This window comes from Anser cygnoides, chromosome 1, assembly GCF_040182565.1.
Source record: "Anser cygnoides isolate HZ-2024a breed goose chromosome 1, Taihu_goose_T2T_genome, whole genome shotgun sequence".
Lineage (NCBI taxonomy): Eukaryota > Metazoa > Chordata > Aves > Anseriformes > Anatidae > Anser > Anser cygnoides.
Window position 1 is genome coordinate 142,340,580 of NC_089873.1, and position 19,048 is coordinate 142,359,627.

The 19,048-nt window shown below is 42.5% G+C and overlaps 1 protein-coding gene across 6 annotated transcripts in view; it reads right to left on the reverse strand.

Moving 5' to 3' along the window:
• Positions 1-19,048, reverse strand: part of AFF3 (ALF transcription elongation factor 3) — a 339,923-nt gene that overhangs the window by 41,118 nt on the left and 279,757 nt on the right. For 4 of the 6 annotated variants that reach the window (XR_010826790.1, XM_066984090.1, XM_066984087.1 and 1 more), the window contains 3 exons: positions 12,533-12,701; positions 3,687-4,739; positions 1,066-1,190 (listed from right to left, as the gene is read on the reverse strand). Coding sequence is in view for 5 of the 6 variants with exons in the window: in XM_066984090.1 (XP_066840191.1) it covers positions 1,066-1,190; positions 3,687-4,739; positions 12,533-12,701 (1,347 nt within the window). In the remaining variant the exon portion in view is untranslated. The remainder of the gene's footprint in view (positions 1-1,065; positions 1,191-3,686; positions 4,740-12,532; positions 12,702-19,048) is intronic. The other 2 variants (XM_066984089.1, XM_066984083.1) reach the window with 1 other exon arrangement.

Genomic DNA, 19,048 nt, shown 5'->3' on the forward strand with positions numbered 1-19,048 from the left:
ATGTCATGCCTGCATGCAATCACCCACAATAAAACAAACTGGTTTGTGTATTTTTTTGCACTTTATGAAACATGTGACTTATGCCAGGACAAATAAATTGAATTCAAACTTCAGAATAAGCGGTATATATACCAGTTTTCATCATGATTTTGTCCAGTGTTAATAACAAGAATTGCTCAAACTCATCAGTGATATGTACAATAGAAAATCCTACTACAATAAATACAAATATTCTCAAATTTTAGCAACTCCACTCTAAGACATACCCTAATACTGCCAGAAAAAAAATATATATTTTTGAAATACTGATGGCCAATGTGTACTAAACAGTATGCAGCTGAACTTTGAAAAGATGTCGAAGTTTCACTGCTAGAATGCCCCAGAAAGATTCAGGATGATTGATCTGACATTGATAGGGGTCTGTGTACACAAATCATGCCAGCATATAGCTAAATGTTCACAATGTTTTCATAATGTTTTTCACACCCTTCATCCTTTTAAAATCTAATTGTTTTTAAAATCTGAGTTCCTTGCACTAAAATACCTACTAATTAAACAGAATAGATTGCTTGTAATCTTGAAAATATTGGATCTCATGTATATTCCGGAACTGAGTATTGCAGGCATTGTTATGAATATTTTTTGCAATCTAAACAGAGTTTACAGACAATTGCTTTTAAACCCAAACATACAGTCAAACTTTAAGTTTGAAACTCATAACATAAAGGAAAGAAAAGATGGCTGCACATGTGAATTGGTGCCTACAAGACAGTGTTTGAGAATATGTTTTGGATGATCGCACTACTCTAGCCATAATTACTCGTTCCATGAGCCTTGCACTTGAACTCACAACTTTGCGCAATACAACAAAAATGCGAGTATATAAAATGTGTCAGAGCTGCTAACTTGTTCATTAAACTAGAAGAAAGCAGAATAAACTGGGCAATTTTTCAACATAAAATGTGATAATTAAAAAATAAATCCTATTAAAGGCAAAAATAACACACGACATTAAACTGCAACTAGTTGTATGACTCAGTGGTAAATAAGAAGGAAAATGCTTACCTATTTTCATTCATATTGCAGTGATTTGCTGTTGTGATGTTATGGGCAGTGGCAGCTAATCGTGAAGAACTCTCTCGCTCTAAATGAGTCTTCTTGATGTCTCTGTATTCTTCTTCATTCTCACACTGAGTAAAGAGAAAAATAATAATCTTGTAGGTTTTGGATTTACGATAGATCTGAAAGTATTTTGACAAATAAGGAGCTGGTATTTTCTGGCATTTTGATGCTTTCTTCAAGCATATACCTAACTGCGATCAGAGAAGATTGGTTCACGTCTTGAAAAACTAAAATCTAAAGAGGCAGTACGTAAATGTAGAGTATAAGATAGAGTAGAATATAAAACTTGAATTGCTTCAACCATATTCCCACTTGCATCTCAGGATATTTTTTTTCTTTATATTGCTGTCTTTGCCTGGCTCCTGTGCACTTTTCTCTTGCCTAGTCCTCAACCTCATTCTTCTTGTCTCTCCCACTCTTTTCTTGTCATCAGTGACTATGCCTGTGCTAGTCAATACAACAGATCAGCAACAGGCCCTGAGGCTGGCTGGCATGGCACAGCTCACGTCCATGCATGTAACTTGCTCCTCCTTCAAACCAGGCTATACCACATTTGGACTGCCTTTTAGGGAGCCACCTTAGTTGGTTTGGTCCCAGGCCAGGGCCAGACACCTTCTGGAAGAGCAGAAGTTGGCCTAGGCCAAAACCACATTAGCAAGCATGCTAACAATTAAACAAAGTGGATGACTGTGTGCCACCGCTTGGTGCTACATCCCGGCCCTATCTCTCCTGGTAGTATGAACGCAGCCAATGCTTCCTGCCACTATTTGACTTCGGTTGAATTCCTTAGGTCCTACCGTTGTTTCCCAGTGACCCTGTTTTCCCAGCCTTCTATGAAGTCCACATCCCTTTCCACATCTAACATTATCCAATTTCCACCGATGACTTGAGTTTTACTCGTGATCTCTTGATTTTCCTGTATTTATTGCTTTACTGCATGGCAACAACATATTCTGTGTTATCCACTGCCACTGTGGCTGCTGCTGTGGGGTTAACATAGATCACACCCCACAGGAGTGAAGATCTTCTTACACCTTAGTGCTTAACCATCCTCTTCCATCTCTACTTTGCCCTTCTTGAGATCATGACAGATGTGGAAGTGATAAGGACCTCTATCTAATTCTGCAGTTATGCCTGATAATCCATTCTTATTAGACTTATTTTGAGAAGGGGGATCGCATATTGTGTGTTTGCATAGCAGTTATCACAGTGAGGGTCTTACTACAGGCAGAGAGGCAATTTGGTACTCCATTGTATTTATTGTAACACTAAAACCACCAACAACAGCAATGCTTTAAGACAGAAGAGTAAAAGATAATTTGTGCCATGGAAAGTCAAATTAAGCATTTCTAGAATGGCTGCATTTATTTTGCTCTTCTATCATATCCCCCTGTTTTATTCTGGGTGTACCAGCTGGCAACATCACACAGACATTTCCTATTGCACAAAACATCAATCTTTTACTTCTGCCACTCTTTGACCTGGTCCCCATCATTTTGTATTATGCAATTACTTCCATGCTACTTCCTAAAGAAAATGCAGACAAATGCATCTCAAAACATAGCAGGGCTCTCTGCTATTGCTCTACCAGTAGCTAGAATAGTTCAGATACTAAAAAAAAATACTTCCAGATACTAAAAATATAACCAAAAAATGACAAGAGAGAGAAAAAAATGAAAGACCTGTTTGGATAAATGATACTAAGAAACATACAGATCAGTCTGCACACATATGGTAGCTCAGGGGGTGACAGACAACTGCACAGTAAAACCATCCAGAAATTGGGCAGATGGTAATTCCAGTTCAGAGTGACTTTTGGGGGCAGATTGGTACCAGTGGACTGGAAAGCTTCCTTGATGGACAGCTGCAGCCATGGGGTGGAAGTGGCTCCCCAGCAGGGATAAAGCCTGTGCACCTGGCAGCTCCGAAAATGTTTAGGAGCAGCATGGCAGAGGGATGGATATGACCACAGGGCTGTGCCCACCTGGCTGCTGCAATGGTGCTGCTTGGGGACAGGTCGGCTCATCAGCTACTGACTCACTTCTTACACTTGTGTCGGAGTCCTGAGGTAGCAGGGGGCTGCAGAGGTGTCAGTGAAGTAAGCAGCAGAGCTAGGCAGGTCCCTGATAAGCCAGGGCTGTCTGCAGGGACTGAAGGATTCTCTCCTATTGTTGTCAATATGAAGGGAAAAAGGATGTTTCCTCTCCTTTTTTCCAGATATGTGGTGATACTGTGCAGACTGTGCCAGAATGTTCCCTATGCCAAAATGAGCATCACCTCCAAATGCTCTGGTTTTGCAAGAAGCCTCAAGAGGAAAAGCTATCTGCCTTCACTTTCACCAGGGTACAAAAAGCCATGTGCCAGCAGACAACGCCAGCTCCTTGAGGCCAGAAGTTTGACCACACGAGGGGTTTTGTTGGTTCCAGTGTGGTGTGAGGGGACAAAACCCAGCGAGGGCACCACCGTTGAGTGTTGGACATGGGCACAAGTGATGCTCACTGACCGCGGCTGGGCTGTGTCCCCCTTCCCATCCCAAGCAGCCACCCCCATCTCCCGGAGCTCACCTTGCGTTTCCTTCTAGATTTCGGTAAACCCTTCTCTGCGGGGGGGTCAGCACTACTACCCTGCGGGAGGCTGGCCGCCTGGTTTGCTCCGGCGCTCATTGCCAGCGGCTCTTCGGGCAAACGCTCTGGAATCCTGGACAAAAGAGCCAAGTCAATGTTGACCCACAGTGACTTTACCTCATCACTGTCTTTCAGAGGAGACAGGAGCTCATTCCTACCGAAAGGAACCAGGGTGTAAAACTGTTCCTCCAGCTCCTTTGCTATTTCACTACTAGTCCTGGCATTAATGGAGCCAAAGGCACTGCAGCCGCCGTGGGGTTTGCTAGCGGCACCGGTCCCTGCGTCCTTGGCACGCGGCTCGGCCCCGGCTGCCGCCGGCACCTTGGGCAGCGGGCGTTCCTCCCGCTCCGACTCGGAGCCTGAGTCAGAGGAAGATGACGATGAGGAGGACTCAGTCTCGATGAACTCCTTGGATTTGGGTGCCGTTTTGCTCGGCCCCCGTGCCCGACGCTTCTCGCCAGCTGTGGCCGAGCGGGGCTCCCGGCGGTGCCCTGCTCGGCAGCCTCCACTGCTGCCACCGCCAACAGGCCGGGCTCTTGGTGCCTCGCCAGCGGTGCTCTCCAGAAAGCTGTGGCTCCCAGCAGGCTCCTCTGCCCCACGGCAGTGGGAGCCGTCCCCAGCTGAGGTCCTCTCAGCCCGCCGTGGTGCCTTCTTCCCCGCCGCCCTCCTTGGAGGCCCGCCGTCGGCGGCGGGGGGCGACTTCTGCCGGCTGCCCTTGCTGCCTGGTGCTTTGTTGGCGGTCCTGGGCCGTGGCCCGTCCCCGATGGTGGCGGTGGTGGTGACGCTGGTGGTGCGGCCCTCTCCGCTGCGGTGCTCGGCTGGGCCGGTGGCCGGGGTCTTCTCGCCTTCCTGCCGCTCCGCCTTCACGTGGCCGTAGTAGGGATGGGCCTCCAGTGCCGGGCCATCATGGTGGGTCAGGATGGGTGCTTTGTGAGGGGTGACTTTATTCAGCCACTTGTCCAGCTGCCACTTGTTGGACGAGGGTGGCTCGGGCTGAAAGAGATGCAAACAGCAAAGAGCTTAGCGCCAAGCCCCTCTGCCCTGGCCTGCAGGGTCCCCTCATGGACACCAAAACACTGGTACTGAAGAGATTTTACCCTGGGCAAGGGGCCACCCCAAGCCCCGTGGCACCCGCTGGCCCTGGCCGTGGATGGGAAAGGTGAGGTGGTGAGGATACACCATGCTGCCCTGACAGAGGTCCTGGCCTGGCATTAGGGCTGGGAAACAGGGGGCATGCCCCATGGGTGGGGATATTTTTGGTTTCTGGATGAGGTTGGGAACGAGGACAGCTTCTGTGAGTCATAATTTCTACAGATGATTCATGCAGAGCTACTGGTGTTGGCTTTACTGGGAAATGCTACCAAGTTTCCAAACAGAGAAAAATATAATGGTGATAGGATGGATGGAAAACAAGGCAGGGGTACAGCTGAGGCTAAACTAGGATAGGTAGCTGGAAAGCTAGGGATATATATATATATATATGTATATCCCTATATATAATATATATATATCACCTTTGCATTAAATACAAAAAATATTTAAACAGCATACAAAGGGGCATGTAGTCTCTCCTGGGAGAGGGAAGGCTAACCAGGCGGTGCATATAATCTGTCTGGTATTGATGTTATAATCCTGTGAGATCACACAAACATTTGCTGTGTGGTGGTATTGTCAAATACTCATTTGGTAAGTATTGTGTGGCTGTTAGTTTTTCTCTTTGTTCCTGTCACAACATGATCAAGTTATAAGAGAACATCTAAAATATAATGGTGTTTGGACAGTGAAGTAGTGGGATAATTATGATTTCAAATGTAACCACAGCTCAGAAAATGTTATTTCAGAACAATGTGCAAGTGTTTTATAATGCTTCTTGCAATCAGTAATTTGAGCATAATAAAATGAAAAGGAAAGGAAAAAAAAAAAGAAAAGATGGAGTGGATGGCCAGCCATATTCTAAACCAACAGAAGCCAATGTGAAAAGTCTCCTAATTTCTTGAGCTGGAACCAAAATTTGATCAACTAAGCAATTGCACATGAAAACTATTGATGCTCTGGAAGAAAGTTTGCTCAAGAGAGAATATCCACAGTCCCTAACTTAAGACAGTCTCCAACACAAAGGAGCCTCTATTAAAAGGAGGTGCCTGAAAGCAACACAGGCTTCCTGCATAGCCAAGCATGTCTTCAGAGTCACCCACGGAGGGCTGTATTCACTCTACAGGGAGCAAAGTCTCCTAAAATAAGCAAAACAGTTAGACATTGGAATTCATATGATAAAAATATTCCTCCTCTGAAGTGTCTAATTTACTCATTATCCAGCTAGCCAATACCTACAGGAAGCTTGCTGGATTGCCTTAAGTTTATTTTTTCTTAATCATACTCCCTAATATCTTACATGATGAATTTCTTTCCAGACTTGTAAATCTTGAAAATGAATGGGCAGCATTTCTCTTGGATGAAGATGTATTTTTAAGACTCTTAACTCTTTGTGTAAAATAAACAACAATTTTTTAGACTGCTGCTGAGAGTAGAGTTGGATGCGTTTTGTGCCATTCATTATGTACATACTGAACTTATTACATATATAATAAAAGGTTCACTATATATGGAGGCCTTTGCAGTGTTCAGGAGTTATATTCAACAAAAGGACATATATCAGAAATGTGCAGAAAAAATACACCTCTGCCCATAAGTATAGGCCAGAGTGAGGGCAGCTTGAAAGTTCAAAAAAATCTTCCAGGTTTTCTGTTACATCCCATTCTGTCTCTTTATGTACCTTGTCATTCTCTAAAACAGTGGTTCACAAAATATGGATTTCAAGGGATAACAGTAAACCAGCAGAAAACAGTGATTAACTGCTAAAGCGTCATAACTTGGCAATATGGTACTTTCCTACAGTGATATATCTGCTATTTAGGCGGAATAGCTACACTCCCACCAACCTGTAAGCCAACTAAGAAGTCTAACAAAAAGCACCAGCAATATTGCCAGCTTTACTAATTTTGTCAGGGCTTTCAGGACACTTGTTGTATTTTCTTAAAGCCTCAGCTCTCAGAGTCATGAACTTAGATACATATCCTGGGTTTATTTAAAGGAAAATTGAAGTCTATGTGGCTGCTGAAAGAAAGATGTATCTGCAAACAATCAGTCAATCAAACAAAAACCTTTAAGATGCATCTGCTAGAAGCAAAAGGCCTGAAGCCGATAAGGTAAATTTAAAGAATATAAATTCTAGAAAATCAAAAATTTTAAACTTCTCTAATTATTTTAGGGCCATTATACAGTTTTGGAATATTTAAGATTGTCAGTGCACACAAGTGATGTCAGTTTTATTTTGGAAGTAATTTACTCAATTGATTTCTCTAAAAATTACTATTTTTTGAAATCACTTTTAAAAACAATGTAACTTGCAAGGGACCAGCCAGGAGAGAAAAACAGACCTGGTGAAAAAAAGGATTGGGAAGATTCACTGGAAATTTTTTAACAGTCCACTTCACATGCCCAACTGCAATTGTTTGTGGGAGGAACAGAAAATCCTTAATTCTCCAGTCCACGCTACCTCCCTCAGCAGGTCACACACGAACCTGCGTAATTAAAGTTGGTTTGCTTGCAGTGAGATATTTTCAGCAGCATGTAAGGATGGAAATCTACTGAGATCCAGAGGGATCAAGTAGCAAAATGGTCTTACGTCATGGAAATATACTGCCTTCGAGGTCTTGAAGAGAACTGGGCAGTTTTTAGTTGGAGTAAAGCTGGTGTTGGCCCGATAGACAGCAGCAGTAGGAACAATGGTCTGTAGTAAAGCTGACTTGTAATGAGCTATGGAGTTGTCACAAAAACCCAAACCAGGAAACTCTTCCAGAGACAGATGGTTCCAGGGACCAATGCACTACACATGTACATGTGCCATTTCAACAAGAAATAAAAGGATGTGATATGCTTGTTTAAAAAATGTGTGTGGATTCATTTGTATATTATAGACAGCTATATCTGAGCTAGTCAAAAAGTTTGCTCTCCAATCAGCGGACTACTCTCCTAGGGTGTGAACCATTTCATCTTTAAATAGACATCCAAAATAGGCCAGATGAGCTGGGCCCTAAAAATGTCCATTCCTCTCCCCTAACTGTAAAGGGGAGGCTGAGGTGGTGAGCACATATAAGTATCTACAGTACAAATGTCCAAATTTGGGTGGGACGACTCACACAAAGCGTGTCTATGTATCTCAGGTCTCTTAAAGGCTACAAGTGCAACCAGAGGCACGAGTGGCATGCATCCAAATGAAACTTTTGTCAACACTCATTATCCAGAAACACTTTCTGGGGTGAAGGGCTGTTAAACAATGCAAACGTAACAGGATCACTCTATGTCTGTCATTACAAATAGGAACCTAAGGTGTAGCTAATACCATGGTAAATGTGAAGCATGATACCCCTTTCATTGAGAAATTGGATAGCCTATAATGTGCATGTACTTAACCCAATGCAGGATAGGAGTAAGCAATCAGCCATCCCCGCAGCATACTTGACCTATTGGAAATCCACACATTAATTTACCGATATGATAACCTGTTTGTGCTGTCCTACTATCAAAGATTTGGTTCAGAGCAATTTCCATACAAATGTGACGCCTTTTCATTGTATTTAAGACATAGATGAAGATGATGATGATGATTTTGCTGCTTCTACTATTAGTACTGCTAGCACTTCATCAAATTAGAACTGGAGATTCCCATCTGTTAGGCATGGTGCACAAATACTCTAAGAGGTGGCTCCTGCCTCAAAGAGTTTTCTAGAGGGACGGGGAAGTTTAGTTTGTAGTCTTTGCCAAAAACAGTGCATAGGAGAGCTAAAGCCCACGAATCATATGAGCAAATGTGAAGATAGTGTCTACAGTTGGTCTAGTGATGAAAATTCCCTTTTCTTCTGAAATTACCACTCAGGAAATCAAATCATGACATTTCAGATGGGAAGCAAAACCTTTTTTGAAAACAAGACAGATACAGAAAACATACACAGACACACACCAGCCCTGAAACTAAACTCTTCTTCCCTTGAGTCCTTGAGGAAATGTAGCAGTGAAGAAATGCTGATGAGGTGACAGAAGCATGCTCACCGGTTAGCTAGTTGGTTATATATATATGCTCTTCCTATTTTCTGAGCTAAGGAGAAGAGAGACAATGCCACACAACTCCTGAGGGAACAGCCTGAATTTACGGGCAGTGGCTATTAGTACTAAAGTCCATGCACTTGAAGGACTGGATGCACAGTACTGTGGGCAGGAGGTGGGTCTCTGTTGATGAGGGAAGAAGGCCGGGAAGAGCATCTCCAATCACTTCAGCTTTGACCAGGTCAGACACAACGTGTGGATGTGAGGCCAAAACTACCCCGTGATGATGGAATAATCATGGTAAAAACCCTCGATGGTTGCGAACTGGTCACTACAGTGGAGGCTGTAAAGGACGGTGTATCTGGGGGTGGGGTGCTGGCAGGGTCCAAGACAGCACACCTCCCTGTTCTGGCCAGGTTACTGTTGAACAGCCACTGGTGCTCCATTCCGTGCAATGGCTTCTCTGTTTCCCTCCTGGCCATTCCTCCGTCTGGCCCTTCCTGTATAATGGGACTTCCCCAGTTGTCTAACCAGACCCAGTCCTATTAGAGGTATGCATGATAATTCAACTGAATGAAGAACAAACAAACCAAATTTTTAGCTTTTGAAATGTAGTTCTTCTGTGGACTTGAGACCCGCATTTTTTTCTACCATCTGAAATAATTGGAAGGATGTCACCGTTTTCCAGAATCCTCGTTTATGACATTAATTAAGGTCATACAAAGAATTCATGACCTCGGCAAAGAAACAGGAGATAGAAGTCTCAGTCCCTTGTTCATAATTTCAGGTTTGGCAGTCCACAAAACTGTAACTACTCACATTACTGTCTGAGGCACCTTAATTTGTCCACATCACTGAAACCAGTCTGAATGTTGTCTCCTGTTCTAGCTCAGCCATTACTCTTAGTTTACTGCAGACATAAAGTGTAGACAGCTGAGCTAGTCACTACAGCCTCTAAATAGTCACTGGAAAGAAACGGACACTTTTAGGGTGCAATTCATCTAATCTATTTTATATGTATGCTTTACAATGAGCTGCTTTTACACTCTAGGCAACTGCATTTAGACACCTGAAAACAGCTCAAAGATCTCAAAATGAGATGAAGAAAAATTACAGGAGAAATGAAACAGCAGTTAAATTTTTGTATAATGTAGAATGCAGAAGATAACCTGTCCTAGAAAATATTTTGAATATATACATATGATATTTCTAATTATGGGGAAAAAATAAAAGAAACAAAAAAAGAATGAAGGGCTCATTATGGCCTGCAGATTACCAGGTGAAGTTCCTCCCAACTTGGACATATGGATTTCCTGCCCAGCATTGTGCAAGAGTACTCAGGTTCATTGTACCTGAATTGTACCCTTATTAGTTTATACTTATGTAATGACAAAGATGTATTTGCTTCTTTTATTTTATCCAATAGATGAAATTCATCTTGAGGCCATGACTGGAATTGAGCCCACTAATTAAATTCAGGTGGACAAGACCTCCTTTTAAAGAGCTCCCAAGGACCTGTCTCTCTCCATTTATGGGATAAGAACATGGCATGTACTTTAGGAAGACGGCTTCACTGGGTTCCTAAATGTAAGTTAAAGCATTAATTCAAGGCAGACAGGACTTCCACTCAGAGATATCACATAAACATGTTTGGAATTGGTGCCACCAGTCATATGATGGGCTTGGAAGAGCACTATCCCTTGGGGAAAGCACAGATATCCTACTTCCCGGGGACACCCTGACCCTATCCAGGTGAATGTCATGGTCTCTCCCATATCCCAAAGAGTAAGTTATGAACACCACTGCAGCCATCACACTTTTGAGACCTTTACATTTTCATATAAGCCTGTTTTGTACAGCATGTCCTAGAAGGCAAACCACACAAACATAATGCAAAGAGACAAGCAATCTGTTGGAGCAGTGCAGCTGTTTCGTGACAATGATCACTGATAACTCAGACTCCACACAAAAGTGGTTGCACAGATCTCGAGAGAATATGTATAAAATGTTTAAGAGGAGGCACTTCCTCCACGTTTCCATGGCTCTCGGTCCCTTGCTTGACTTTACAAAACCCATGACCTGCCTTAGTTAATTCACTTCCTGCATTCCCTGAGGAATTGCTTCTCTCGTGTCCAAGCATCACGGGTATCTGCCTAGATGCTCTTATATCTTAGTATACATACTCCTCTCTTCCTGGGTACTATGCTTCTCCCCCTTTTATCTTGTGTTTCCTTCCCCCCTACCATGGTTCCTTCTCTTTCTTCTCTTCATCCCTTTTCTTCTACCTTCTAAGATTCCCATAGGGAGAGGAGAGAGAGCGTGAGACCTCTGCAATGAAACCAGCCAGGAACGAGACAGAACAAGGTCTTAATGGGTCAGATGAGAGAACCTGGGATGGGAAATGAGGAATGGGATAGCACGGGGAGGGCAACAAGGAAAGAGAGACTGGAAGCAAGAAAACAGAGAAGAAAGGAAGGAGAGAACCAGAGAGAGACTTAGGAAAGGGACATAGTGGAGGAAAATTAACTGGAAATGGATCTGAAAGCACTGTGGAAGAAAAAGAGAAAAGAAGATAAGTGTTAAACAAGGAAAAAAACCTGAGAAAAATATAGAAATGATGTTTCTGTGAGTGCTGCATTTTCCCTGATGGGAAACATGGCCCCAGATACTGAGCAAAATATGAAGAAAGGCTTGCTGGTTATTCAGTATAATTTTTCAGGGTGAAAGAATCTGTGAGGCTTAGTTGTCAGGGGAGGAGTCTGGTGAGGGGATGCTTTATGTGGAGCAGGAAAATACACTGACTGTATTTCATGGGTATTTACAATCCTGCCACTAGATTTTTGAATATTTTTACATACATTAATGTGTGTGATGTGGCTGTGGAGTGCATGGCTTTATACTAAAGGTGTACATTGACCAAAACACATAAAAATGCCAAGCCTGGTAGAAAAGCAGAGTCGGGGAAGCAGCCCTATAGCGTGTCTGCTGAGCACACTGCAGAGGTGAAAGCAGAAGGTAGCACTGGCAGCTTAATTGTACTTTGGCTAGGGCTTGTCTACATGTGGAAATTTTCAGTGCTAGCTTTCCAGATGACAAGTTTGGGCTTAATGTTTTGCACCATGAGTAATTCAGTTTAGTCCATGCTAGAGATGGATTAAACTAAATCACAGAAAGGCAGCAGTAGCAGAGAATAATTCACTTGGGGAGTGAGGTGAGGGAAGTGCGTGAGTGAAAAACAACTGTTTTGCTTTAAAAATCCACCCTCAAACTGATTTCATAATAGCTTCCCTGCACAGAGAAGCCTTAGTTCCCTTGCAGTGCTGAGAGTCCACATCAGGACTTAAGCACTAAGCAAGCCATTGCTATGGAAGCAGAGTTGCATAAAGCCTCGAGCAAGCTGTGACTTTGTGAGGAGCTCCAGTTTGAGGAAAATATCACATGGTCATTTCCTTCTTCATTTTTGCTTCAAATGCTTTAATCCACCCCAGCATCCCCTGCCACTTGCATTTCACAGGGTGCCAGGAGGAAGATCTTTGTGCTTTTCTCTCTTTTTTTTTTTTTTTTTTTTTTTTTTTTTGTGCATCTCCCCCCAGCCTCCTTGTGTCACCTTGGCTGGAAAAAAAAGTCTGAGTGGGTGTAATAACGGCTCACCACCCCAAATCATGAAGAGCAGAAGCCCTTACCTCTGGGCTGGAGTAATGCGAGGGCTTGCTGCCGTCGCTCTCGCTGGAGCTGCTTTCGCTCTCTGAGTCAGACTCCGAGCTGGTCTCGGATTCACTGGAGCTGCTGCTGCTCGACCCCTTGCTGGAGAGTCCCGGGGCTCGGGTGCTGGACTGTGGCACCACCAGGCTGCTGGCCCCACGTGTAGCCCACGGGGAGAGAAGGGGAGAGGAGAAAACAAGAACACACACAGACAAAGAAAAACATGTAAAAAACACAGTGTTTTAGGGAGCATAACTATCTATGAGCTTGCCTCTGCTGCTAACAAATGGTGAAGAGAGTTCACGTTCAACATTGTATCATTGTAATTTGAGGGAAAGGTATAGGGCTAGCTGAATGTTCATTTACATCCACAGCCTTTGCCATCCCTTCTTCACACGAGGGAGGGTTGGGCTTTCCCTTCAGCTTGTCTCTTTTCTCATTCAACAGAAATGTTAGGATACATTAAAAAAAATGAAACATGGTAAAAACAGAGTAGAGGAAGCAGTCTTACAGTGTCTAATGAACACCGTGCAGAGGTGAAAGCTGGAGATGGAAAAGGTGAACAGCCAAGAAACTGAGATAAACTCCACGGTACCAGCCATTTACTAGCAGTAATAGAATAACAATAATAATACCAATAATGATACATCCTCACTGGACCTTCCTACCCCTGTCTTTTGTTCCTGTGCACTTCTTCACCTACCCGTAAGTGATGTGGTTGCTTGATATTGACAACTATAAGATCTAAGACTCTGATCCTGAAGAAATGTGAGGAGCTCAGGCTTGTGTTTTTGCATATCAGCAGTGCCGTGCTGTCAGCAGAGCTGCTTGCCATCTTAAAAGTCATGTTTCCATGCAAGTGTTTGTATTATGAGGCCTGACAGCACAAGAAATGTATACTTTCCCAAAATAGTTGACCATGCATATTAAAATATCACAGTCATAAAGGCTTGAGTGTGAAATGTCCTATTAAGTCATCCAGCTTATTCCCCGGGCAATGGAAGATTGTTCCCCATAGCAGGGTGCATTTTCTAGTGAGTTGTCCAATTTGATTTTAAATGACTTGAATGCAGCTTTTACTTTTACCCCTGGGAAACTTCTCTGCAAACTAACCCAAATTCCAGTGTCAGAAATTTCTCTCTACATTCAACCTGAAGTTGCCCTTTTAAAATTTATTGTTGTTACTTATTATTTCATCCTATTACTAATAGTTACTATGATAAATTATCCTCCTCCCTTTTTCCTTTCACGTATTTGCAGACTGGTTTCCTGCCCTACTTCAGTCATCTTTCAGACAAGGCCTTACACATTTACTTCTTCTGATCTTTCTTCATAAGTCATTATCTCCAGGGATATGGGATCATTTTTATGGCTCTTTTCTGAACTCATTCCAATTTGTCTATATCTCTCTGATAACAGGATGCCCAAAACGGAGTGCCGCATTATAGATGGTTCTCACTAGAGCCCTACAATGAAGGGCTATTACCTTCCTGCTCCTTGATGCGTTGCTTCTGTAAACATATACCAGAGCTGTGATGGAATATATAGTCCATTAACACTCCTACATCTCTTTCAACACCTCCTTCTCCAGAATTCCTCCACTGATAGCTACACTTGAGATTATTTGCTTCCAGAGAGATTAGCTTGCTTTTTTTTTTTTTTTTCCCATGCCAGATCTCATTTTCTTCTTTACTGCACATGCTCCTAGCTCCTTTTGATTTATTTCTCTGCCCTCAGAGGTGTCTACAGCAAATTCTAATTTAGTATCAAATACAAACTTAATTAAATAGTTATTCACTTCCTTTTCCAGATCATTAATAAGACTGTTAAATAAACCCCACATGAAACATGCTAGTACCCTAATAACTATCTCTTCCCAACTCCATTCACCAGTGTTTATCATTACCCTTGTTTATGCTCCATCAGTCCAATATTGTGGCTAATGCGATGTGAACTTTGGAGATGCATTTTGTGAGAAATAATATCTAATAATTAATTACTGTTCAGCTATGTTGCACCTAATGAATTGTCTTTACCTACTAATGGTGCATTTCGTTCTGGAGAAGTAGCGTCTGATACCTGACACAAGCCACATACAACACGCAATTTCTGGGGCTGGAAAAAAGGCCAGGCCAGCAGGGATGTGGTTTCAACTCTGTGATTCCCCAAGGTGCACACTTTCCAGCCCCATCCCTGCCTCCCCCAACATATGTCAACCTTTCCTCACTGGAGCATCCATCCCATCCAGGCCAGCACTCCCATCACGTTGCCTTCTCTCATATCTATCCCCCTTCCCTTTTTGCTAGGGAGAAGTTGGCAGAAGTGCCTGTGTGTACTCGTGGGAGGCAAGAGGTCTGTTACCATACACGGGCATTAAATGTACCGATTATAAAGTGTGCCTTTAAAAACTTGCCTTCTGCTGTTTTTGCTGCTATTCATCACGTCTTTTTGTCTGGCCAGGTAGGTGTGGAAAATGCAAGCTTTTCAGGCAGCCATTTGTATAACAGCATTAAGGCACATAGGTGCCTGAAACAGTAACAGCTAATAAGCTTGTAAAAATTTTCCTTCCCAGAGAAGGAAAATTGATGTTTTGTATGCTGCTATGGGACAATGCACTTTTCCACTTGTACAGGTTGCCTAGTAAACTCCAGATCTAAGTTGCTCACGTATATTAACAGATTATAGTCAATCCCTTGCTAATAAAATAGCAAGAGCTATACAGAGGCCATTGTGAGTAGGTTTTCTGGTTTTGATTTTTTTTTTCTTAAGGGAATATGAAAATGTAAGTGCCTTTTCTGACAGCGTAGCTTAGGGAATGCTTTTGACAGTGTCCAACTCTGATGGATTCCCTGTCCTCTCCCCAACACCATTGTGACTGCTGCCTGAAAAGTTCTTCAGCATCACAGAACATCTGCACATTTACGTCCTGCCCCTAGTGATTGTGGTTTTAATTTTTAAACCATCATTTTTGTTTGGCATTGACTGAAGTATTCAGAATTGCTATGTAGGGGATGAGGGAGAAAAAAACCCCACAGTAATATTTCTTTCCTGTTGTGACATGAAATGTTTTTCTAGGCTGCTGAATAGAAATTGTTACTACAGCCATAGATATAAAATATAACTGTTGGACTCTTCACAAACATCTGGAAATCTATGTTTGCTGCTCTAATGGTAGCCAATATACTAAGGAAACTAAACAGCATTACAATATTTCCCCTTTGTGCTGATACTGTTGAAGTCTCCTGTTCCCCTTCTACCTTTTCCATTCTTAAATGTAGTGTGTTTTTATACTATAGTGATCAGGGCGATAACACCTACATGTTTCTTCATGCTTTCTTAGGAAAAATGACCATTATTTTAATTCTGTGACTTCCATTTTGGACTATTCTCTCTGAAGCATGTAAGCAAGATCATGCAGTCAAAATAAAACACCAATTTGCATTTTAATGACTGTGACACAGAACATTCATGCATATTTTGCTAGTGGCTTATGCCCCAGAATTAATTACTGCATCATAGAAGTGATATTTTTATTTTAGGCAATTGAACAACAATTTGGGTGAGAACCACTCTTCTTTAAAGCCCTTGAACAGAACATGCAACCTCTGACTTAAGAGAGACTAAATACATCGTCAGGGTGCTGGAAACTCAGTAACATGCAAACTAAGAGAGAGACTAAATACATCGTGAAGGTGCTGGAAACTCAGTAAAGCACGTCATAACCAACAAAACACTTGAAGTTCCTGACCATAGTCCTGTGATCCCGGCTACGTGGGACTTGGGCACCCAAATTCCATGCAAGTCCCCAGAGACGTATTTTCCTGCATTGCCTAGTGATCAAGTCACCTTCTCTGATAGACTGCCAGACTTTTTGTAGTGTCAAAGTTTCTCAGATGTAGAGGCTCAGAAACACCTTGATTTGGGGAGATTGATACTTCTTCTGCACTCAAAGCAGTATGTGATCAAAGTTGAGAGGGCGAGCCACCTCAGTCCCTGGAAGAGCCTGAGATTTTAGGTATGGTGGGACCAGTTATAGTCTTCATCAGACTGCATGGCCATGGACAGCCGTTGAACAGTACCAAGGTGGTTTAAACGCTTTCATGCAAAGGCGCAGGCATTTGCTACTCAGTCAGTGGAGAAAGATTCCCAAATCAGATTGCCTCATTTGACCTCGGGGGACTTTTTGGGGTTAATTAGACTGGGTCTGGGCCCTACTTCATGCTTCATATTAAGCCACTGCTTACAGCTACGACACTTTTCGTGACAGTAAATCATAGTGTTGAACATTGGGCACAAGAAATTCCTGGGTAGCTGTGTGCAATGCATTGCAAGAATTCGGTCTCAATATTGCAAAGGTAGAAAAGTTTGATGGCTGATCAAGGTATACATAAAACAGATGCAGTTCTTTACCAAATTTCAAGTGTTTGGTAACAATTTTAAATTGATTCAAAAGGAAAAAAAAATCATTTTCTGGAGAATTTGTGATCCCAGCTCTTCATTGCATTATACCATAATGGTATTATACCCACTTGACACAGCTATGGAAGATTATCAAGAATGCAAAGTAAAGGAGAATCAGGCCTTGAAGAAAAGCCTGTGCCATGAAAACATATTGAAGTGACACTCTGAAATACATTTCTGGCCACATTAACGGCTATTAACATACTCATGCTTCATATTTTCGGATCTGTTAATTTCATCTTGCAGCAATTGTATTTAGAGCCTTCTTATCAAAAAGCTCAGTAACACAACCAGACACTATCTGCTCTATTTTTTTCTTTGTCTGGAGATGGAACAATATTTAGCTAGTGTCACTGGCATTGCTGTAATCATCTAAACTAGTTTTCTTCTAAATCTCACTCTGCAGTGAGAACATCCACCAGGTACTGTCCCCCTACCAAGTGGCTCAGGCTCCCACTAGGAAAGAGCAGTGTTACAATTACTTTAAAGATCTGACTTGAATAAACCAATACCAATGACGCTCTTAGGGATCATGTTGTCAATGTTGAGAGGTAAACATGGAAAAGGTGATCTGAATTTGCAGATGTCACAACTACAGAAGAAAATCCTAAGAAAGGCTGTATGAATGCTTGAAGTATTTGAAATGCCTGGGAAATCCATCACTGTCTGGAAGAACAAGGACGATTGTGGGAAAACAATACTCTGAAACAGACAGCCAGTCCCTCGGCTGGCATAAACTGTCATAGCTCCATTGACTTCAATTAGGCCACACTGTTTTAAATCAAACCATAAATCTGACCAAGACTCTGAAATGTTATTTCAAACTCAGTGACGAAAACATATTCCACGGTTTAAAGGAGATCTGTTGGCAGAGTGCCTATTTTTATTCCAGATTAAAGAATCTGAAACACCACGTCCTTCTCTACCCTTGAAGCCAACCTAAAATATAGTGAAGGTCTTTTAGGAAAAACATTTTATGCCTTTGTTGTGAGAAGCAAATTCCACATGGTGCTTCCTCAAAGCACAAACTGAGAACGTTGTGCCAAGATCAGTGTAATTATCTCTGCTGCCTGGCACTGAAGATGCCGCAAGCCTTCCATGCGCACAGTAGGGAATTCCTGTGTTAGTAATTGTGAATGAATCACAGGGGCAATGGAAATGCCCACTTCTTGCTGCTGCCCCTGAGTATTTTTCAAATTCTCTTTCAGTGAGGACATTTGAAGCACGCTTACCAGAGGGGTCTATTCTGGACTTGCCGATCAGGCCATCCCAATGTTGTAACAGAACATATGGGGATATTTTCCGAGGCAACTGTAGAATGCCAAGAAACAATCCCATAAGGATAGCTTTAAAGAATGAATATGGATATCATCCATTCATTTCAGTCCAAAATCATGCTGAGAAAAGGGAGATGATACCATAAACTCCAGAATTTGCATCCGCTTAAGGACAGCCAGGCATCTCCAGGGTTTAAAATATGAAGGCTGTTTCTGCATTTAACGCACTAATGTGACTATAAGGAGCTTCTGCTCTAGTTTTAGGTCTGCCATGTGGTGGCTGAATGACCAAATCAGGTCATCAGACCTTCTAAGGCTCTGTCTTCCTTATCTGATCACCATCACGATGATAAATGGGGACGACTGAACTTGCCTGCCTTTAAGGTACTTGGAGATGTCCTTTGCAACTGTTTAAAAAGCACTTGGACATCCTCAGTGCAAACACAGTACAGAAGCGACACAAATTTATGCTTTTGTACCTTTGCTAACTGAGAGCATGAAACCAATTAGCTGCCTGAGTTCTTTACAGTTACCCATTGTGAAAACCTATTGTTCACGAACGAAAAAAAAAAAGCAGCTAGCCCTGCCATGGTCGGCAAAAAATGAGGCTGGGCACTTCCCTTTCTCCAGGTAAACGATTTCCCAGGAGTCTGTTAATATCTTTCGGAAACAGAGAAATGTTTTCATACCTCATTCCTATAACAGATGGGGTATGAAATGGGAATCATGATGAGTGAGAGTCCTGGAGGTTGTTTGGCT